Below are 24,311 nucleotides of genomic sequence, written 5' to 3' on the forward strand. Positions count from 1 at the left end.
GCTCACAGATTTCTGTCAGAATCCTCCACAAGACGCGAGAGGGCCTCACCCTGACCGAGAGAAGGGGGCTCTGGCCCTGGGGCACAGCACCTGTCAAAGATGCCTAGGTTCGTTCCCACTTCATGAAGGTGGCTTGACGTACAGATTGCCTACATGAAGTAAACTGAGGAACTAGCACTCCGGTATGAGGAAATTAGTCCCCTCCCAAGGAAAAAAAAAATGTGGATTTAAGATGCTTCTTTTCTTCACAGCATTGCAGAATGGCATCTTTGAAACATTTCTAGAGCGATTAAAGTGGGTTATTTAACCAAACCTTCCTGATTTTATACATAGACTCAGATTAGATTTCCTAAAAATTCTGCTATGTCAAAGAGTCTTGCCACCACAAGAGTTAAAACTACCCACCAACCATCTCCAAAGCTGAACTGAAATAGAGAGAATTTGGAAGAGGAGACCAAAAAAAAAAAAAAAAATGCTTGGTTGGTGCTGTGGACTTCTGTTTGGTGTAAAAGATTCATACCCATTGCATAACACCTACAGACTGCTACCGCAGACAACACTAGCATTTTATGTGGAAAAGTAGAACTCTTCCACCTCTTTTTACTGGTAAATAGCAGTGCTGGCCAGCCTTGGTTGTTTGAGAGACGATACGATGTTAATTATATTCTGATTCTTATCTTGGCTTCTTCCTCAACGCCATTTAAATTCCAGTCTTAACCTTATCTCAGCAAGGACTTAGGAAAAAGTAGGACAGCCAACAGAACAAATGTACAAGTCCCTCCACATCTTTTCAAACTACTTCTAGCTTATTTGATACTAGGAGAAGCTGTAACCATATCTTTGTAGTAATTTCACGCAAATTAATAAAACACAAACTTGTAGTTCTCACAAAGTTCAGTCATTACCTTTGGAAAACTTCAGAAACCTGTAAGTATTCTGTGAATATCTAGATTAGTTCTCTCATTTGATCTTAAACCACATGCTTACTGTCAGCTGCACATCAACATTTCTGGTGCTTTCCCTGATACATCACTCAGTGTCATCGTGAAGATCAAACAAACTGAGAAAACCTAACCAAAAATAGCAACATTTCTGTTTTGACAATGCTTGGAAAGGTGGCTGAGAAGGCCTGAATGAAGTGTTTACAAAAATAATCGTGCAAACATTAGGTAAATCTGGAGCTATTTTCTGCTTGTGCTTATTAATCATTTAAAGCAGATGATTGGAGTATCGTTTGAAAGCGTTCGGTGTGCATTCTTACTCAGTGCAGGCAAATACATTTGACTAATAATTCTGCACTGCATAAAACCATCATGTCCTACAGACTATTTTCACAGAAATGTAAAATTCCCCACACAACCTTACACTGTTAAACATAAAGGACCACAGAGCAGAGTTCTGGGTTCGAATATTATTCAGGTCAGCCTCTGAGCGTATGACTTGTCTCATCAGAACATCCACAGCTGGTCAGCTACTGCAGCTGGGACTAATAACCACAGAGCAGAACAAACAATATCTTAAGATATTCAGCCCCTATGACTGATTTTTAAGTGATGGTGAAATAGCAAAATTGCATGGCTCTTTATCATTTGTAATAAAAAACAAAAGACAGAGAAACATTTTTTGTTTTATTATCTTTTGCCTATGAAAATCTTTTCCTATGAAAACATATATATGTTATATATAATTTCTGACAGCTTTAGAAGCTACCCTACGCTCATTTTTATAGAGAATACATAGCATTTTTTAGGGTCTCTCTTTTTCTTTGGAGATCTTTTTCTTGTACTATAGTATTTCTAGGAACTTAACCTATTACATAGAGATTTTAGTAAAACTACAAGATAAAGCATGCAGTTAACAGCTTCAACTAATCTCCTATAATTCAACACTTCAGACAATTCCCATCGTGGTTTTCCCTAAATTCCTTAAATTACACATTCTCTCAGGTTTAGGTATTCCTTTAAATTCTTCCTCATTTTCCTTTTTAATCGGGGAACATATGCATAGTGGAGGTTATCTACTTGGTCTAAAAAATGTGAAGGTGCACCTTTACCTGCAATCACCAAACTCGTTGGCACTATGCACGGCTTAAGTCTGAATGATCTAATAATGAATTATACTTGTCAGACAGTTCTTCTCAGGTTTCAGCTTCATGTTATTTTCACAACCTACAGCTTAATCGCCACACTACCAAAACAGAGGAGGAATTTCAAGGACATTTCAGAAAGGAGGGGATAATGGATGCCAATTCAATAGCTTATAGTTTGGCTGTAATTATATAAGAATGAAATAGCTATTCTTTTATTTCAGTGTACTTTATGAAATTTCTAAAAATAATGTATGTATATAAAGCATAACAATGATGAAATTTTCTAAAAATAATGTATATAAAGCATCACAATAATGTTTTCATATCATATATCCATAACACCTTCCACTCCAAGGAATCCGTATACACTTAGAGAGTTTACCTTTGAAGTGTTGCTGGTGCCAAATGGCAACGCTAAGAATGGAAGTGAAGAATACTTGATCTGCCAAAAATGTAGTAGTACATACATTAAGAGAGCAAAGTACGATCGTAAAACCTGTCATCATTCTTCACAAAGCAGGCAAAAATGTTTTATGAGGAGTCATTACACAACAATACAGGGCTTTTTGAAATATGAGGACTCAGAAGGATATTTGCAGGACCAGTATTTGACTTACAGCCTTGAAGTGCTACTCTCATAACAGAGTTAGACGTTTGATTACAAGAACGTTCAGACGCGGTCTTAGTTGCTCTTAAGAAAAAACTCTCATGGTATCATATGCCACCAAGCTATGGCATAAGTCCAGTATCTGATACAGTAGAAAGCATATCCCCGTGAATCACCAGTGTGATCTCCTGCGGTAATTTCACACCCTCACATCACAGTCTCCCACTCAAAAAACAACCAGTCCTGCATCTCTATTGTTCTTAAGAGCCAGAGTAATGACAGACAAAGGCTATGACAGTAACACGTTTTCTGGCAGTAACATTCTCTGGCATTGCCATGAAGTTGTATAGCAGTCAGCCTGTCACAGTTCTGCATGAAGTTGCTTTTCGCATTTAACATCTGAATGTCAGACACTGCGGGAAAAGACTAGAAGATAACAAAATTCTGATCATCACATTGTTTGGAAAAAAAAAAAAAAAAAAGTTATTACCAGAGGATTGTTAGATGTATTGGGTTATTCTGCAGCTATTATTTCACAGTTCTAATTCAGCATCAAAGCAAAAAGAGCTGGAATCTAGTGCAAAATGCATATTATATGTATACCTACATGAAATGTCCTTGCTTCAGCTGTGCTAAACATAAGGGGACTTTAACCTCCATGTGAATTGAGTAGCAACTGCATAGGACAGACACAGGGTCTGAATGAAGCTCCTGTTTGCTGACCCTGTTAACATTTGTGACTCTAGAAAATAAATCTGATGCTTCCCTGGCAAAAGGTATTCTGTAACTAAGTAATTTGTTAAACCTGATAAAGTGTTGATAATTTTGCACCCAAAAGCACTTAGTCAGAAAAAAAAAATATAGATTTCTATGACCTTGATAACCTGGTGGTAGTGTATATATCATCTCTGTTATAAACAAACAGGCAAGCCCACAAGAAAGGAAAAAAAAATAAAAATCACAACAGCAACAAAGAGTTGGAAGAATATGGCCAATGGAGAGAACATAATACAATGATTATATCTTTTCTGAAAGGACCACAAGTGAGTTTGCCAGATGTATAATCTGACTTTTCTCAGATTTGAATGTTAAATTACAGCAACTGTAATTTTACAGTTCAGGACAAAGATAAGTTTTAGCTAGTTTTAACTAGTTAAAATGCCCATCTCCTTTATCACAGCTCTTTTCTTTTAAATTTTCTACCTTATTTCTGAAACTAAGTAATTTGAAACTATTTTCTACCTTGACGTTGTGTTCCAAGAAAAATATTGATAGGGTGAAGTAGGCAATGGTTTGCATAATCGTTAGCACTAGCAAAGATTTTGAATAGGAAAGATAATTAAATCATTAGACATGGGATGTGGGTAAAGAAGCAGGAGTAAAATTCAAAAAAAGCAGTGAAGACATAAAGCAACATCTAAAGGTCAGTGCTGGAAAACAAGCCGGCTACTGGCAAACTTGTCTCAACATTCCCATAAATTAAAAGTCAGTCCTCACTTTCTACAGCAGCTTCCCAAGGGGAAATAGAATCATTGATTTAAATACGAGTTGTCCTCTGTGGTTTCAGTGGAAATTTCCAGGATAAATATTACACAAAATCCCTAAAAGAAAATATTTATCAATAACAGAATTCTTGTTGCAAATAAAGATGGATTTAGAAAAGCAAACATAGAATCTACAAATGGTCCCAATGGTCATTGTATAAATACCATGTTTAGCTTGCTGATGTTTGGGTAAAAATGATTCATTTGCTTTGAGAATAATAACATCTTAGAATATCTTCTAAAGACTGAAGAATGTCAGTTACATACATACCATTTTGTTGGAAGCCCCTTACCTTTTGTATTTAAACTCTTAATGAAAAACAGCACAAGGGCAAGGCAAATCTACATACATATATTTTAAGCAAGTGGTTGCTTTAAGACATAGACGCCAGAAAAATACTATCAGGAAGCCCTTGGATCGACTCAGGAGAGCCCATGTCACTGCAAAAGGAAGTTAACAATGCTGTTAGACCTCTCAGCAATTTATCTACACGAAGTCTGCTTTTTCACTTTTCCAGTTTCTGGCCAGTACTTCTGCTAATGAATATAGTACTTATGTCTCCAAAGCTCTCTATAAATAGTAACTGTGAATCTCTTAGCAATTACTACAAATGAGCTCTGAGGTGAGAAGAACGTAAGCATTCCTGTCAGACATGGACAGACTCAGGTACCTCCCAGCCTGCTTGCAAATTAATCCCAGAGTTATCTGCATGCCTGATATGATGGGCTGTCTCAGTAGTCCCGTGGTTAACTGCATATGGAAATGGCAGCAGCAAGATAGTTCATATTCTTAGCATGCACAGCCATAACATTCGTGTGATCTCACCCCCAGGTTTTAATTCCTAAAAGGGTTAGTTCTTACCAGGGTCTAACCTGCATGTTTAATATTTCATCATGATTACGCAGGCTTATATTCACTATGCTTAGGCATAATGCTGAGCTTTGGAGCGTTCCTCCTGGACTCCAGTGTGTATACACATATACGCATACAGAAAATCAAAAGAGAAATAAGTGCATCCAGATGGCTATTCGGGCCTCCTAAGACCTCTTCAGTATCACTATTTGCATCTTCCCATTATCTGGAGAGGAGTTTAAGGTGACTACACACCTCCATTAGTCACCTTAATAGGATTAATCTCTTGTACTGTCTTCTAATTAGGTCCATATAACTATCTGATGATCTTGGGCATATATTCTAGCTATGAGTGCAAGCAGATGAAAGGAAAAATGCAGACATGGAATACATTATGGATGGAAAAAGGGCATGCCTTTTTTCTCATTCTTCATTCGGCTTTTTGTTTTCTAGTAGCATTTCAGCAACATATCACTCTGTATTGATTTGGAACTTCTAGGAAAAAATTACTCCTGGTTTAAAACTACTTTTAATTATTCTCAGACAATAAATTCTGATTTTATTTGCATCATTTGTAGTGTTGGCTGACTATCCCAGATTAAAGAGAAAAGATATCCAGAAAGGTTCTGTATTAATAAAGTCTGAGTGGCATTATGGCGAGAAAGACAGAGAGCTTCCTGGGCCACATTAGGCAGAGCACTACCAGCAGGTGAAGGGAGATGATCCATCCCCCACTCAGAAGTGGTGAGATGCTCCCGGAGCACAGGGTCCAGTGCTCATGGCCTCCCAGTACAAGAGTGGCCGGGACTTACAGGAGTGTTTGGCAAAGGGCCACGGGGACAATTAAGGAACTGGAACATCCATCCTGTGAGGAGAGGTGAAGAGCACTGGGTCTGTTCAGCTTGGGGAAGAGAAGGCTCAGGGGGATTTTATAAATGAGACTCAATGCCCAGTGGGAAGAAACAAAGATGGATCCAGGCTCTTCTCCGTGGTGCCCAGCAACAGGACAAGAGGCAATGGGCACAAACAGAAATAAAGGAAATTCCATGGAAACATTAAAAATTATTATTATTTTTTAAACCATACCTTTTCTATCTTTGAGGATGATCAAACACTTGCACAGACTGCACAGAGAGGTTGTGGAGGCTCCATCCTTAGAGATACTCAGAACCTAGCTAGGCACAGTCCTGGGCAACCAGCTGAATGTGCTTTGAGCAGAGAAGTTGGAGGTGCCAGCCAGCCTCAACCCACACAGATCTGTATCCCACACAGATGAATGAAATTAGCCTCCACACCACAGCCTTGATTAAAGAGTCAGACTTGTTGAATTCCCATCAAAGCTGTCATACAACGTTTTAAACCTGGTCTTTATCAGCAACAATTTGTTGACAAGGAGTGATCAAACCCTATCTCTCAGTCTGACTTCCTATATAGCTTTTAACTAATCATCTTGGATGGGTCAATATAAGGATGGATTTTATTTTCAAATGCTTTTCTTGAGCAACCTCAGTTTACCCAGATTTACTGGTGTTGGAAATACTGTGTTATTGCTAGTGTTTTCTGGTGATAATTGAATGAGAACACTATCAGGAATAGTGTTTGACATACAATGCCAAATGCCAATCTATCACTCAAAAATATCCCCACCCAACCCCACAAAAATAAATAAATAAGTAAGCTTTAATGACCTCTTAGAGTGGTTTATGCTTTTTCTTATAAGTATGTGATATCCTACCATCCTACCACAAGCAAGTAATTGGGGGAAGTCAAATATTATCCTCTTAAGATGGAATTTGAATGATTTATGTTTGTAAATGATATTTTGCTGCTAGGCTGCTATTGCTTCTGGGCTGATGCATATTCTATCCTCATTCACAAACAATATCTAAATGAGGTAAATATTACTTTTATGTATTATATTGCAATGTATATATCTTACCAAAATAAACAGAATTTTCTGACTGAATAGCAGAGGAAAAAAAGCCTAATGTGCTGTATTTCCTGAGTGTGGCAACTAAAAAGGTTACTACACATGGCTATCTGTCCGAATTATGCCTAGAAAGCTTGGATCTCAGCAGCAGGGATGAATTGGGCTATGTCAGAAAAAAAGAGCTACAATGGTGTTTGAACAGATTGTGGTGGGCGCTCTGCCTGTCCCCCCGGGATGGCTTGGTCAAACAATGCTGGGATGACTGGTGAGGCTAAAAAGCCCCCGAGTCTCTGAGAAGTCCCCATTTGCAATGTGATGGCTTGTTTTCTCCAGGAATGAACAGTACCAAGACTTTCTTTCCCAGCACAGTACTTCTGGTTATTCCAAGCTGTTTCCTTACCGTCTGTGTTGGTGGAGAGGAACGAGGCATATGCCTGGACTGGAGGCACCGAAGACGGACTGTCCACTTCAGAGCAGATTGAGGCAGGCAGGGCTAGGTCTCATAAACGAAGTTACTGCTGTTTCCTCTGTGTTTTCTACCATCTCTGGTTTATTTCTTGGGCATACCAATGTTCATAGTTCAAATACATATTTGATTCAATCTTATGTGAGCTTCAATAAGGAAAATCCGGAAGTTTCTGCCCTGAGGCAAACATAAAAGGTTGAGTTAAGGCAGTGAATCAACTCTTGCTGCGGAAAGCAGTATCCTCCCAGATACTGTGACCATCCTGCAGGATGCAAATAAGTACAGAGAGCAGTCTTGAGTGTGTGTTCAGTTATGTAAGAGCAAGGAAAGCAAGCCTAGATAAGAATATGCATTTGAAGAAAGGTTGTTTTATTACACAGGACATCGGTAAGTCCATAAAGGAAAATCATCTGTCTTTCATGGCACAGCAAAAAGGTACAAGCAAATCTTCAGCCATTCCTTAAAACTTTAAACAGACTGTGTATGCATGTTACTTACTTCTAATGAAGTGCAATGGCGTGTATTCATCAGAAAGTCTATTCTAAAGCAGTAATTATTGCAAAGTTCTGCAATTATAATGGGGTGTTCAGGTAGTTGTACTTAGTACAGATTAATAGTCTTTTAATTATATAACTTACTGGAATCTGAATAAAAATGAACCTAGACAGCGACATACTCTTTAAGTTGGCAGTTGTAGTGGTTTCTCAGTGGTAGCATACATGCGAAAGCTTCACCAATCTCTCATCTTTTTCCCCCTCACCATTTATCATATGGTTACAGTGAAAAACAGCAGGGAAATGAATTATGCATATTTTTTAGCACACTGAAAAGTTAATGAAAAGTTAAATACAACTTACGTGTGTGATTGCACAAAGCACTTATTTGACCTTGCTAAGCTTTAAAAGGCATTCTAAGATTAGCCTGGCATGTATTTCAAGTGTACGAAAAATACAAAATTGGTTCTTAAAATGCTAGTACAGACTGTTTCATGCCTAAATCCTCATTATGTTCAGGATATTTATAGGAAGTGACTCAACTTTAAAGTGGGTAAAGACAAGTAAACCCTCCTTTTTTGTGGAAAAGTGGTGCTCATTTTCAGATGCTACATCGCCAAGCTACAACCTTCAATAAATCATGTTTTCCATAGGAAAGAAAAAAGACTATGTAAATGTTTCCATGAACCAATTTTTGTCAAAGTGAATTGTACAGCATGGCAGCAATGCTGAGTTTACAGTTCAGCGTATATTTGGGGTGGGAAAGTGAGAGTGGGAACAGACACAAAGAGGTGAAAGCGAGAGGAGCACTCTGCCCTTCCACCCCTTTCAGTTTTAGGATTTGCAAGCAAGCCTGAGAGCCCCAGAAACCCATGAAAACACTTTCATCCTCCAGATGACTTTTGCTTTTCCATCATTTGTCACATCTCATTTTCATGTTGTGCCTTTATTCTCTTATTTAACCACAGGGGAAAGCAAATTAGACGAAAGTGAATAGATACACTAAGGGCAGAACAAACTCCCATATTTCCAGTAATACATAAGCAAAACAAAAATAGAATGTTTTATTCTGTGCTTTATTTCCTGTTGTTGTCTAGCAATGCAGAACATAACACTTCAACATCTGACATATCCTGCTCCACCAACTCACTACCCCTGCAAAGAGGACGGTGGTAAGAGTTGCTTGTGTTTATCCATTTTTGAAAGAGACAATACTTTAAGGAGATAAAGAATTCACATTTAGCTTGATAATTCTAAGAAGTTTAAAGGTCAGCAGGATTGATATTGTACTTGAAATGTAAAAAAAAAAAAAAAAAAAAAAAAAAAAAAAAAAGTCATTTTGTTAATTCAGCTCTCCTGTGCTGACAACTCCGGCACTACATTTCAGCCTCAGCTGTTAGAAGTGTATCAGGTCTACGTGTCCTTTACTAACAAGCTTTATCCAAAGAACAGGAGGATGAAGTGTGCTACACTGTTGTGTCTCAAAATGGTAAATACAGATGAGCTGCAGAATTTTGATACTGTTCTACTGGGAAAAATAGACTATCCTACACGAAAACCGTAAATGGCTTCCAGGCAGTTACACACATATCAGAACCCACAGATCTTCTCTCAATCTTTGCTGACTTGCTATTGACCTTGAAGTCATAAGAACTTCACTAGTTAAATTTTTAAATATTTTCATTTCACTGTAGCAATTCACCTCTCTCAATTACATCTATATCTCTACCTGTACAGCCTTTTTGTTTGTAGTCGTTGTGGTTTGGTATCACTTTATTATGCAATTCCTGATTTCCAAAGTGTAAATTCTTTGTCAAGTTACCTATGCCTGACCACCAGGTACAAAGATTTATTCTCCCAGACTTACCTTTGATAGCACATCTCTACTTTTGCCACTGAATTAATACAAAACACTACAGCTTTTCTGTGGCTTTTGTATTAGCCACTTTATCATGAGATGAAATCTATCTGAAAGCTGGATTTAATGCAAAGTTCAACAGCCTGCTGATTAAGCAGAACATCTTACTGAAAGCAGACAGTCCTTCCAGGTGTACCTGGGCTTTCTACAAAACTCAAAACCACAAAGCACTACTTTTCAACTGTCTTTGGACAACCAATAACAGACCAAGATTTGTCTGCCTCAGAAACTATCTCTTCTTCCTCAGGATAATACCCTGGGTTTGTGATCACTCCCTAGTGTCCAGGCAGGACATCCTGTAAAAAACTTTTCTACAAAACATTCCTTGACCTCCATAATATGAAGCAGTTGTCCAACTTAACTGTTTTTCAGCGAAAATTGGTACAGCTTTATTTTTGAAAGGCAGGAACTAGGATTTTTGTTTCAGAAGCAAAAAATGATACAGTTCTAGCTGGAAATGATCTCTTACGTTCTATAATGGGAGACTTTGTCTCCTATGAACTAGACAGCATTATGGATCATACCTTTAATGGTCAGCAGGGAAGTCGGAGTCTTGGTTGCAAGTTTTTAGGATGCTGAAATCAAAATGAAATAACGCTCATATAACTAAATTATTGACAACCCTAACTGGTATCACCATTGTGGTTTCATTGTGTCCTAAATTCTGGCACTGGGGAGTGATTTTTTTCTGAAACAACCGGTGTCATAGTGTCATTGCTGACATACATGCTAAACATCTCCGTTTTTATGAATGAAATGACAATGTTTATGTGAACAGAGTGAAGGTATTGCTCTGAAAAACTCTTTCTAGGTTAGGGGATATACTCAAAAAGGCTGGAAAAACTTCTGAACCAGTTCTGAGATATTGTAATCAGAAGTGTGGAAAATTCTGTTAACCATACAGCTCTGTACTTTGTTTAGAGCCCAGGACTGGAATTCATTTGCTTTCTTTTGTTAAAATCCCATCATAGTTATCCAGCGTTTCACTTTAGTGGATTTTTGTTCTTGTTTTTCATTCACTGTAAATTTCATATTACCAACCTTCACCCAAACAAACATAAATCCTTGAACTGTCTTCTATTGATTAAATCCAGTGTAACACAGGAAAACGTTGGGACCTTCTTAAACAGAACTGCAAGCTACAACTCTGAAATATTTAATAATTCTTTTGAATTTTTTTTTTTTTTTTAAAGTGATCCCTACTGCATGTAAAAATAGCTTTATATAAGCAGTATTTTAGGCATAGTGTTAACAAAAGGATATTAAAAAATCTTAAATATTTTATTATTGCCATTTGTAAATTACTTTGGCCTCTTGCTACTCTTAACACCCTAAAACCATTTGCTTATCTTGCAATATAGACTACATGGACTATATATACTCTGTACTTCCTTTCCCTCATCTTCTTTCTCTTCATTATGTATATACATTTGGATGAAAATCTTTCACTTTGTTATGGCTTCATTCCTTTTTTCTTCCCATTATGATGAGAACTATTTAAGAATTGAAGTGCTGCTAGTGAATCCTTGGGCAGTTTCTCTTTTTTTTTTTTTTTTTGGGGGGGGGCTGTTTGGTTTTGTTTCGTTTTTACATCATATAACAGAGATTACTTTGGATTCACGCTGTGAATAGCAGCTTTGGGAGGAATATAGCAGAGCTGATGCTTTGCCACTGAGCTAAGCAGAAAGCAGGACAAGACTCACAGGCTGCAAGTTAATATATTAATGTCTAAAAATACAAACTTACAAAACAATCAGCCTATTTCTTGGCCTTGAAAGAAATCATGTTCTTCCTTCCCACCAATGATTCCACTGTTTGTGTCACATATGCATGATGTAATTAACAGGTAAAGCCAGAGATTCATTTTGCAACTCATGTACATCACAATAATAATTCAACTGGACAGACAGCACCAAGGCTTCAAAGAGACCTTTAATATTTAAAAATATAAATATACATTATTGAACTGTCAGATGCAAAACAGCAACGTAACATCACTATTCCATTCATTATTCTTAAGAACTTCAGAGTGTGTCAGTGATGAGGAAAAAATGAAGATATCAAGACTGGACCCCCCGTCAGCAGTCACCATGTTTGTACCCTTCAGGTTCAGCTCAGAGCCAAGGTCTTTTTATGAAACGTGGCTTTGAATCCAATAGCACCTTGAGTCCGTACACAAGAAACTACAATACAAGCACAAGAAAAAATACGTCTGTGCAGTAAGTCATCAAAACAAGTTCACAGTCCAAGAACAATGTTTCAGTGTGCAACATACCATCACAAGGGAGTACATAAAAGGGAAACAGGGAAGCAATGCTTTCAGATCATTAGTGTTTTGCTGTGCAACTTCAGGTTAGTGCCTCCCCTAATACATCTACCTTGATTATAGGCTTGTGCATCCACTAGAAAATATTACTTATAGCAGAAAATATTACTTATCTAAATAATAGAGGTCAGGGCTAAGTATTAGACATTTTTGTCAAACTCAGAGTTGGCAAGGTTGCTGTCATTCTTCAGAATACTCTGTTTGTGTTTGTATTTTGTACTTGATGATACCACCATAAAAATGCCACTTGGACAGACCATTAAGTCTACATTTGCAGTGCCTTTTTGTAGATTTTTTGTAACATGGAAGATTAATGTTACTGGTTCTCTGCTGTCTTCCTTCCTCCAAGGAAAGCAGAGATTCACAGGCAGTGGTTGTATGCAGCAACAGAGTGAAAGAGATTAAAGGCTTTCTGTAAAAACTGAGATCCAGAACTACATATTATAAAAGGAAGAAAGTTTAGCACTGGATATAGGGTAGGAAAAAAAATACTAATCCTGCAATGTTGACCATCAATACGCTTGAAAGGTCACACATACAGGTGTTCTGATACCATTCCATCATGAGGAATTACATCCTCACATTGATAGTAAGAGACATTACATACATGGCTGCTTTATAACTTTTTTCTTCAAAGATGCTTATTTTTTATTATTTTTATTTTAGGATGGGAAAGCAAAAACTCCTGTGTCTGTTTACCACGTAATCTGCTCTGCTAGTTCTGAACCATAAGTTTATGCCACTGAAAGGACAGTAAAGCAGCTGAGAAAGACATTTAAAAGGACCATAAAAAAGGTGAACCCAAAACACTATTTTTTGTGTGAATTCACTTGGGTAGTTAAGATCAGGAGTAAGCTCTTCCGAAGCCTACAAAACTAATGGTATCATCCAGTGATTTGCAGAGTAAGCTAAGTGTTCCAATTCATTTGAGTTTTTCCTCTTAGTTGTCCTTTGGAGTAAACAGCCATCGTGCACATACAAAAATATTATTATTATTATTATTTAAACCTCTTTCTGCACCTTTAATACAGTCACTTTCATTCTCTTGGCAGAGCTGATAGTTTAAGATCGATGCCAGTCATTTAACACCAGGTGAATGACAGATTCTTGAAGGTACTCAAACATTGCTATCAAAATCTGCTAGTGCATCTGGTTTGTACCTGTAGCAGCTGATAAACCACATACAGAGCAGCCTGCTGGGTATATTCAAGTGCAGGTCTGACTCACCTAACTGGCATTTGTGCTGCCATACTTATTTCAGATGACAATAGATTATAGCATAGCGTAAGATCAAAGAGTGAAAGCAGTAAAAACATTCAAGGTGCAATAGAAGTGTTCAGATCAGAATGATGGATGCATTTTTATAGACATCTAAACAGAATACTTGCCTTAGAACTAATAAACAAGTTTGTTTTATTACTTCCACAATAATTTTTATAGACAAGTTAATGACAGACTGGAATTTGTAAAGAATTTTCCGAAAACTTGTCTTTTCCCTAGGTGACAAAATAGATGTTAAAAAAAAAAAAAAAAAGTCAGAAAAGCCTTTGAGAGGTTTTCCAGTCTACCTCCAGCTCCAGGAAGAACTGTATCCAAGCCATTCCTAGGAGCCCCACTCATAACCTCTTCTTAAAACCAACCTTGATCCTAAATCCTCCTAGGCCACCCATTCTAGGGGCAGATTATTATAATCATAAGGCTTTTCCTGATGTGTGGTCAAAATTCCCATCCAATTTAACTTCAGACTTCTTGAAGATGAGTTCATTGCTATTGTCCAGTGGGAATGCTATCAGTACTCAACTGCAAGGATCACTCCATTATCTTACAGATAAGTCTTATCTGTAAGATAAGCCTTGTTTATACATTCCAGTGCTAGCTTTTTTTGTTTTGTTTGGCAAGAGTAGGAAATTATTGGGTTTCATTTAATTACTAATCCATCGTAACTATCTTTACATTAAAGCTATTTAAAGAACATAAGCCTATTTTTTGGCCTGTTCAGTTGACCCAGTAGTCAACTTTTCATCTTAGAAACATTCACTAATCTTCAGAAACATTCAGGATCCTTCATCCTTGTCTAGACAGTATCGTGTCCATAAGCAGGATTTGCAGTATAAGATCTAAATGAAATTTGCAGCAGTGTTCCTCACAGTTCTCCCATCCTCCCAGTTGCAATGCCAATGATGTCCATAAGCAATTTAAGTCCCAAAGATCCTATGATACTGCTTGTGCTATTAATTACACAATACATGCTCTAGTTCAAGAAACTGATTGCCTTCACATTTGGAAAATTAATTACTTGAAAAGTAAAGAAAATTTCTCCTTCAGGTATACTGCAAGTGATACTCCACGGAACTACCTTCTGCACAGTTGTCTAGCTGTCATACTTAACCCAATATAACAAATATTAAGTGCCAGGGTGCATTTTTGCCTATTGAGGATGTTTCAACAGCACTGTTTTGAACACTGAACAGAGCTGGGAACAAACTGCAAAATTAGGGTAATGTATACAGAATTCCCTTATCTGTGACCCAAGAACATCTTTAAAAGCTTTAAATATATTTAGGGGCAATTTTATCCTAATTGCATCTGCAAGGAATTTTAGAAGTCTTCTGAGGAGCTTTGTGACCCCTCATTAGAGCTCTGTACAGACAAGAGACTGGAAATTAACTGAAATACCCAGACATACTGAAATAGGAACCTCTTTTTTTTTTTTTTTTTTTTTTTTTTTCCCCAATTACATAAAAGCTATAATTATATTGGTTACATAAACATTTTAATTGGGGAAAACATTAGATAATTGAAGACACCCTCCCCCAACCCCAGTTAACCACCACTCATAGCACAGCAAGAGTAAAATTAACTCATGCTGTAAAGCTGCTTCCGTGTGAGGATGATACTGCTCTCTTCTTTCATTCCATCTTTGAAAGAAAGGAAACATTTTAGTCTACTTTGAAGTACACACTCTGTTATGTAGTTGCATACATTATTTTTTCCTATTTCTTTAATCAGTGTCAAGTCTACCCCATAAGAAATCTGATTTAAAAAAAAAAGACACACTGAATAATGCTTTATGCTTAATCAGTAATGACAAGGATAACTAGACTCCATCTCTGCTGAAGAGCAGAAATAGAGATATTCTGAGTAGCAAAAGGGCTGTACGGCTGATCAGCTACTATTCAACTTAAAACATGATGAGAAACCTTTTTTTTTTTTTTTCTCCTTACAAAGAGTCTTCTCTCTGGAAGGATGTTACTTGCAAAAAGATCCCAATACTCACTACATTTTTGCTGTAAGAAAGCAAAACATAAATGCAAGTTTTTGTCTGTTACACAATCACCTGAAAAAAGGGAATAAAACTACTGTGGTGTTTGGCTAGTCTGACCCACCATTACAGTTTGATTTGCTGTGGGGAAAGCTGGCAGCTGAACTGACAGGGAACAAACAGCCCTGTTACTGTCCACGTCGCCTTGCTGGTGTATCTCAGCTAAGCCTAATAAGGATGTAATCTTGTTGCCAGTCTTGGCTGATGTCACGACCTTTTGCTAAATTTGCTGTCAGGGGTGCTCCTAGGGTCAGCCAGGGAATTCCCATCTGGTAGGAATGGGACAGGTACAAAAGTACTTTGAGCCCAAACCAGCCAGCATAGATCCAAGGGTGATGATTTTCAACAGGGCAGGGTGAAGGAGGGAAGAGCCATGTGTGAGAAAAGGATGTCTCAATTCTTCTTTTTTAAACCACAGCTGGATACAATAACAGTTCTATTTTGTGTCAGTGCCTACAGCTCCCCGACAGCGAAAAGCTGGTTCAGCAGAGTGCAGCTGTTGCAGCTCATTGGGCACTGCGTACATCTCAATGAGTGAGAACCAGAGATCGCTGCACTGCTACCAGGTGAGAGGCAACACCAGAAGGTTAGGAGTCTGCATCAGGATGCAAGGATACAAACTTCTACAGAGTATAATGAATAGCGTAACACAGTTCTGTGAGTGCCTAGGCAGCGCTTTTCTCTATATGAGGAGAGGCAATAGTGGTCCAAGACTTAGTTTATATAACAAGTTATTTAAGGGAGAAGTTAATTGAAGTACATAAATACTGAAGAGTATCACATCAAGCCCAACGTAGATGAAGTTATAGAAGTGCATTAAAAAAAGTCATTAAAAAAATTAGTAGAAAATTTCAAGATCCCATGAGACAAATTCTGTCAAGAAATTATTAGATATTATCTAATATTAAAAATACCAAAAATGAAGAAGGCAGAAAAAGCACAAGTTCACCCAAATGGGTCACAACTTTTTCCAAAAACTGTCAGTTTGTTTTAGAAAAGAGACCATAGCCAACAGAGCAGCAGCTGAAAGTAAAATTAAACTATAATTCTGCAACTTTTTTTTTTTTAATTACATACTACTTAATGTAAAAGTTTGATGTAAAGCATTTTCAGATGCGTTTTTAACAGTGTCCTCTGATAATCTCCGGTCTCATTCTTCCATTACCTGTCCTAAGCAAATAGCTTTTTCCCCTCTGCCAGCCTTTACTGAGTCTATAGGCAGAAATAGCATTTGTGGGCATTTCCATCCTTGTGATATGATCAGACTGGAGAATGCAAGGGCACATCTCTGTTTCTGTTCCAATCGTTTGCAATACACGAGAAGTACGTGGATATGGACTGAAAACCATGGCTGATAAACTAAAAGCAATAAGGTAAAAAATGGGATGGGATGGGATGGGATGGGATGGGATGAAGAAAAACAAAGCGAAGAATGGAGTGTGTGCAGTAAAGAAAGGAGGCTCAAGTGAAGCAGGGCAAGGGAAACACCACACCCACCTCTCACACTGAGAGCAAGTGGAAATGCTTTCTTACACTGGTATTCCAGGTCAAGCACCAATAATATATACCTGCACTTTACTAAGATGAAACACAGCTAGATCACATTCAGACAAATTTAGAGACGTCTGTAACTATTCAAACGTGAGGTGCCAGCATCCCCCTGTTAAGGCAGTGTCTAAACAGAAGTGCTACATTACAGGTACAGCCTGTGCCTGTATACCACAAACTCTGTAAAAGCAGTTCTTGTTCTGTTATCTTTTTGGTCATATTTTGTCTCAGGTTTTGGTGAGAGCACAAGAAACAGAAAAACATTCTTCCAGATTTCTGTTTGCACCTGAAGTTACAGTGAAACAGGATGAGAAAACACTATGCTTCACGTTAATTTGTGGTCTGGCATCCCCTTTTCTTGAAACTATGGCTTGTGCCTCCCTCTGCTTTTTTAGGTTGCTCTTAGAGCATGGTATAAACTGTATTATTCTGTAGCCACGCTATGGTAGCAGGTAGGAAGCTTTCCTTAAACCTTATCATGCTGATACACCAAGCTCCATGCAGCCTCGTGCATGCACCAACTGGGCCAACTTCAGATCTACAGAAGCACAGCGCTGCCTTTGCTGACTCAGTCTCAAGACATTGCTGTGATGATTATTTCAAATGTATGCCCTTTGCATAGCTTTTGAACTAAGGGACACGTACAGAATTATCAGCAATTTCTCCTTCATCCCTTTCCTGTGAATAAATAATTTAAATCCTTTACTTCTGACAGCAAGTTTCATCAGCATGCCACAGTATTTTAACAAGCGGCGCTATTCTGCAGAACATCTTCATAGAGAGAGCTCATGCACGAAGTCAAGGGAAAGGCCGATTTTCATTTTCAGCATAAAGCAGTCATTTACATACAGAAAACCCAGAAAAACCAGTTCAGGTGAAGTATGAGATTATTGGACTACAGTAAGAGAAAGCATTGCTTCTCTTCAGGGTAAATTATTTTTGACATTAAGCAGCTATAAATATATTTGAGGAAGAAAAAGGATTCTGTTGAGGATATTATCTGTTTGTAATTCAGGGAGAATTCATAAATCTTACCCAGGCTTCTCATTCACTGGAAAGCATATATATAATCCAGTCTAGTCGTTATACAGAAATTGGGCAGCCAACATCTTTAAGAAAAAAGTTACAAAAACCTAATTCCCAAATACATTCTTTAAAAAGGTGAGTAATGATGTCACCTTAGATGATCTCATTTAGGATGAGGTTGTAGACTGTAGTCACTTGCCACCTTCATTTATTCACCATGAGCAGTAAAGCAAAGTCATTCAGCTTACTATCAGCAATCTTACTTTCACAGAAGACAAACTGGACTTTTTTTAATGTGAAAAAAGTCAATACAAATCAGAGTCCTATTTGATTTTCATGTCACTAAGTCAATAAAAAGATAAACAAGCTGTCTTAAAGGGAAAGGTAGAAGGCAATGTCCAATATTCATTAAACTGAATGGGTCAGTGATTCAGTAGGTTCAGGCACTGACATTTTTAATACTGATAGCGGTAATTTTATGTATACTGAATGCCAGAGACTTGATTTACTTCAAATGAGTACTTACAGACTTTGGTATGGTCCAGTAAAGCACAGTAGTTGCACAGAACATTTATTTATAGCTATTCCTACTAATATAGTGTGATAAAAAAAAGCTTTGGTTTATATTCATAGTTAGTGTAAAGATGAAAAACAGCAATGGAAAAACATGCTAAGCAAGACTCGGTTATTCTTATAAAACGTTTTTCTCTGTCAATACACTTGTTCACAGTTTATGTAACCTTGTTCTGAGGAAGCTAATAAAAGCCCAGTGAATACAGCTGTATGCAGGTAAACCTTCTCACAAATTCAGCGTTCTGTACAGTAGCAAGTTTCAACACTGATTAACAAAACTACTGGAATGCAGTGCAACTTAAACATGACTTCAGTCATCTAAAACTAGCCAAGAGCATCCTCAGTCGTAAAAGGGTTGCCTGTTGTTTCGCTCACTGATAGACATAGAGGTTAACACTAAAACATCTGGCAAAATAGGACTGAGCTTTATAAAAACTGAAAACTCAACACTATTTTCTTCTAAAACCTGCTTTTAAATCTGAAACTGAAGCAAATGCACACACCACCACCACCCCAAAATAAATAAAACCACCATAGCCCAATGGTATCACAACCCAGTCATTAGCACTCAGTATGGACATTTTCAGGTTTCAAGTTTCCTGAGGTTTCACCTGATCCGTACGGAACGCTGTGCTGTAGGAAGTAGGGAATTGTAGGGAAGTAAAGTACTCTGAACTCAGGGAAGCGAGTTTGGAGATGAAGCAAATTTATTTTTCCAACAATTGAAGGTAAGGAGCATTTTAAATCAACAACCACACACTTCATGAAAATCCAGTGAGTATGAAGGAACACATTTGGGTAACCATTCAAGTTAAGTAAGTTTCAAAGCTATTGTAATATGGTGTACATATCGTAGAGCCTTGTAGGTAACCCATGGTTTAGAAAATCAAAGATGCCCCCTGCATAAAGGACAGGCAGAGAACAGCATCACTGAGGTACTAGTCCCATTTCTTTCAGGCAAATTACTGCATAGATATCTAGGGTTAAGGAGTTTGGACATTTTTTTTTGAACAGCTTTTACAGTATTGTAAGGTAACATAATGAAAATACATTGTATTTGAAACCAAAGAGCAGCATATTAGACATGCACTGGTAGAAAACATCCTGTGTACAATCTGAGATGTTAGAAGTACCATACACAACTTGGATGTTAATCGAAAAGCATACTAATCCAATTTAAATTCATTTTTGTGGAAAAAAGTCTACATGGTCTTATTCATAAAAATGGAATCCTCAACATTCAGCTGTGGTGGGTATAACACGAACATATACAGTCTTCATATTCAGGTTCTTCATGGAGACGTCCTTTGTGATCTCTAAACCAAAAAAAAAAAAGGGGGGGAGGGGGGGAGACAGTTAGTGTTCTTTCCAACGAGTGAAACTATCAATTCATTTTAATGCATTTTTTCTTACTCGGCAGTTCTATTCATTCAATTGAAATGAGACTTGGACAGAAACTGCTCAGCTCAAATTCCCTCCTGTTAAAGCACAGTGCATCAAAGAACTGCCACAAGCCACATGTTAGGCTCACTGGTGCACAAGTTCAAGGCACTGTTCTAGGTTACAAAGTAGATTTTTTTTTTGAAAGCGTATGTCAGCCCACAGCTCCCAGCTTCCTATCCACAGAGAACATCATCTAGTCAGAAAATTGCTTTATAATGCAATAATGTGTAGTCAACAACACAGCACAATGCACTGAAAACCATAGTCCCTTATAAACCTTATGTAAGAATAGGACAGAGCAGAGATCTACCTCCTCTTGTATCCCATCACTTACAGCAGTTGGAACAAGATGCTTGTGAAGGAGTACAAGACGATGCATACAACTTGAGTTGAATACGTAAAGCAAAGACTGTAGTAGCAACATTAGTTTTTAGCAGATGCTATCTTGTAAAATATGCCTAAAGAAATTTATACTGCACCAGATTGATTTAAGTCTTTTCATAGCTCTCTGCATATACCTTGGAACAATAATAGGATAAAGACTCACCAACGGCCCTTTTATGGATGTAGCGTATTTCTAACAGGCTGATCCACAGTTTATAATTACTTATGAAACATGCACCCAGTAATCCTGCCTCACAGCTAAAGAAACAATGCCTTACAATTACAAAGAAGGGGAGAACTGGAAACCTCTATTACTATTCTTACCACTGTACAGAGAGCATTTTTTCCAAAAAGCAAGATGCTTGCTAGCTCAGTATTTCCCAACACCCACCAGCTGTAGCAAACTACACCAATAACAGAGCAGAATACTTTTGTTCCAGTGCTGTACCTCCCAGTATTCAAAACAATCTGAATAATATATATACCAGAGGTCTCTTTACTAAGAAACTTCAAAGTGGTAAGAAACTTCAAAGTGGTAACTACAAATACATACACTGAAACCAAAGCAAAAGAAATTTGGGGGTTACTGTGGAACTGCACACTAGAGTCCCTACAGACAACATAAGCAAATAAAAGATAATTTTAAATTTTGGCACTGGTGTTAGCACAAGTGACAGATTAATAACATTCAGATATTTGGGTATTTTTTCTGTGGAAACAATTTTCTAGTGTACTGCACTGTATCACCGTACTGATGTCTGATATTCATCCTGCTCTAACTCGGGCTCGTGTCCAGCTGACAAAGACCAAGGCACAGCGCATGTGGTGGGGGGAGGCAAGTCTGTGAAGCACAGCCATGGAGATAAGGTAAAAGCAGTTTAATTTGCAGTAACATGATGTCCAAGTGGAAACTGTTTCTAGAAAAGGCAGCAACAAGTTTTGTTCCCATGTACGAATACCAATACGTACTTCCCTTCTAACATTAAGGCACCCATCTTTCCTTGAAAAGTGTTTCATATTTAGACTGAGTAGATACAGTCTGCATCAAACTTCAAATGCCATCAATTAAATAATTGAAAAGTCCTTATGGATCCTGATGGTTCCATTTTTAAGGAGTTCTCCTCCAGTGCAGTGCTCTGCTTCAAGCAGCTGAATACCCATCCACAGAGCTAAGAGGTATAATCCAATTCAGCAATTAGGGCTTTATTCCCTCATTAACCTTCCTCTCCTTTCCATGAAAATATTACAGCAGTCTGTAAAGAAGTTACTCTGGTTTGCAGAAGCAGACAAACTATGAACTTGGTCTCAAAGCTATGTGTGTTTTGTTGTTTTTTTTTGGTTCATTTATTCATTTATTTTACTCCACAATTGCCAAGTCGCATGGTAAAAAAAAAAAAAAAAAAAAGGAAAACAACAAATCTCCCAAAATCTCCAATCCCTGCACACTGAGACATTACATGAAGCTACTTCTTTCAACAGTATTTAAGAGAAAAATTACTATTAGAAATTGGAAACTTGACTCAGCAACAAAACGTGACGACATGCTCTTTTGTGGTAGTCCCTCTGAAGGAAGGCTCTGCAGTTGGCATGCCAAAAGTATTGCCCAGGCCCCAAATATCTCCTAACCAGCTACCTGTGACTCGTGTTTCAGTCTTAGGAACAAGCAATGCTCACCACTTTAACATTTGGTTGCCCTTGATCTGTGTAGTTCCCTTCCAGCTGAACTATTCCAATTTCTAATTTAAATAAATGTCCTTCCAGTCTTCCAAAAGGAAGGTGGAACAGATTTGTTTCTGAAAAGTTGGCAAGCTTTCGGGCAATAGAGACCAGATGCCCAGCTTCCTGTGGCTGACAAAATTTATAAAGGTAATATTTTAAAAACGGTAACTCATTTTCTGTCATGTGGTTATTATTTTTTCCCTTTTAAGAAGACATCAGCCTTTCTATTCATTGCTCGTTATCACTGAATGTTACAAATGGTTAATAGAAACTTTTATTATTATTATTATCAGCTTTTATTTTTAGAGTAAGCCATCAAAAAAAGACTCAAATTTTTGTTTTGAAACTAAGATCCTGGAATATATTGATAAAATGCTAAACAAGGGATTACAAAACAGCAACTACACACAGTCATTAATTGAACTAATATCTGCCAGGGGCATCAAAATATGGTTTATTCTGTATGCAGCATTTATCAATTAAAAAGATGTGAAGATGAAGTATGGCCACTTCAGTATTTATACCATAAAGAAAACTATGAAAAACAGCTTCATGGTGAGGTAAATCTAAGATAACAGAAACATAACTCTATTGCATAAGCATGTGTTAGCTACAAAAATAAATCTCCAGGACCAAGTCCTCTATCTTCTGAGCCTCAATATGACCAAACGAGGTATTTTGGCCTTTGAACACTTAAAAAAACAGTATTTCAGATCGTCATGAATTATCAGTTTTACACTATTTAAAGCTTAAATAGTTCTGGAGAATTCATACTACAAATATGCTACAGTGATTCTGTTGATTTCCCTTTTAGGTAAAGGCATTTTAAAAATCCTTACTTCAACTGATACTTAATGGCTATATATTGTTCTGTTTTGTCAGTTACTGCACACTTTAAAGGCTAGAAACTTTTATACAACAGTCATTTCAGCAGCTTAACTAAACCATACGCTGCCGTGAACCTGTTTGCCCTCTAACAGTGATAGAAACTAAAAATCAAGCAGTAAGTATACCATCAATAACTCCTGAATGGCTACATTCCTAGTCAGCAAAGTTGTACAAATAAATACCTTTTTTGTTTATGCAACCGAAGTGTGGTTGACATACTTAGCTCTTACACCTTGTGCTGTTTCTGAACACTGCTCTACGCTTCTGTTCGTTAACCTCATTCAGCACGTTCTTCTGAGCGTTAGTTCAAACTATCACTAGAAAGTGTCATCAACGTTTGAGATTCACTTTACTTACAAAATGGCTTTTGAATAAGCAGAGTTCACGTCACATGAAATAAAAGAAATAAAACAACCCTCCAATAAAAACAACAAAATATACCCTACTAATGCTAATTTTAATCTCTGCCACCCATCTGAGGATAAACCCTAGTTTTAAGGCAGCTACACTCCTACAGCAGCTGACTGGTACCTCAGGAAGAAGCTCAACCCATCCTAAAGATTTGAAAACTAGTTTAAACAGGATGGTTAACTTCTGGGCAGGTACCCTGCTGTCATTAGGTTGCGTGTGATGTATCCCTCCGTACTGGGTTTCCATGGCAAGGTTTTGGTAGCAGGGGTGGCCTCTGTGAGACGAATCCAGCAGCTGCCCCATGGCAGACAAGGGCCAGTTTCAGCTGGCTCCAAAGGGACCTGCCACTGGCCAGAGCTGAGCCAGCAAGCAAGGTCATTTGTGCCTCTGTGAGAGCAGATTTAAGAAAAGGAAAACAAACTTGCTGCATAACGGCAGCTGGGAGAGCAAGGAGTGAGAAGCAGCCCCGCAGCCCCCCAGGTGAGTGCAGCAGGAGGGCAGGAGGTGCTCCAGGCAGGCAGCAGCAGTTCCCCTGGTGGAGCAGGCTGTCCCCCTGCAGCCCATGGGTCCCACATGGAGCAGATCTCCACGCTGCAGCCCCCCCATGGGTGGAGGAGCCCCCGGTGGAGCAGGTGGATGTGGCCTGGAGGAGGCTGCGGCCCATGGAGAGCCCCCACAGGAGCAGGCCCCGGGCCGGAGCTGCAGCCCGTGGAGAGGAGCCCACGCAGGAGCAGGGGGTCTGGGGGAAGCTGCCGCCCATGGGGGACCCG

The 24,311-nt window shown here is 38.2% G+C and overlaps 1 protein-coding gene across 1 annotated transcript in view; it reads right to left on the bottom strand.

Annotated features, from left to right (window-relative positions):
* Positions 1 to 19,372: 19,372 nt before the first annotated feature.
* The window catches only part of IARS1 (isoleucyl-tRNA synthetase 1), a 101,818-nt gene continuing 96,879 nt past the window's right edge, over positions 19,373 to 24,311 (bottom strand). The window contains exon 35 of the mRNA XM_032193893.1: positions 19,373 to 20,012. Within this exon, the coding sequence (XP_032049784.1) occupies positions 19,930 to 20,012 (83 nt within the window). The 3' untranslated portion in view covers positions 19,373 to 19,929. The remainder of the gene's footprint in view (positions 20,013 to 24,311) is intronic.

The sequence above is a fragment of the Aythya fuligula genome, chromosome 10 (genome assembly GCF_009819795.1).
Source record: "Aythya fuligula isolate bAytFul2 chromosome 10, bAytFul2.pri, whole genome shotgun sequence".
NCBI classification, from domain to species: domain Eukaryota; kingdom Metazoa; phylum Chordata; class Aves; order Anseriformes; family Anatidae; genus Aythya; species Aythya fuligula.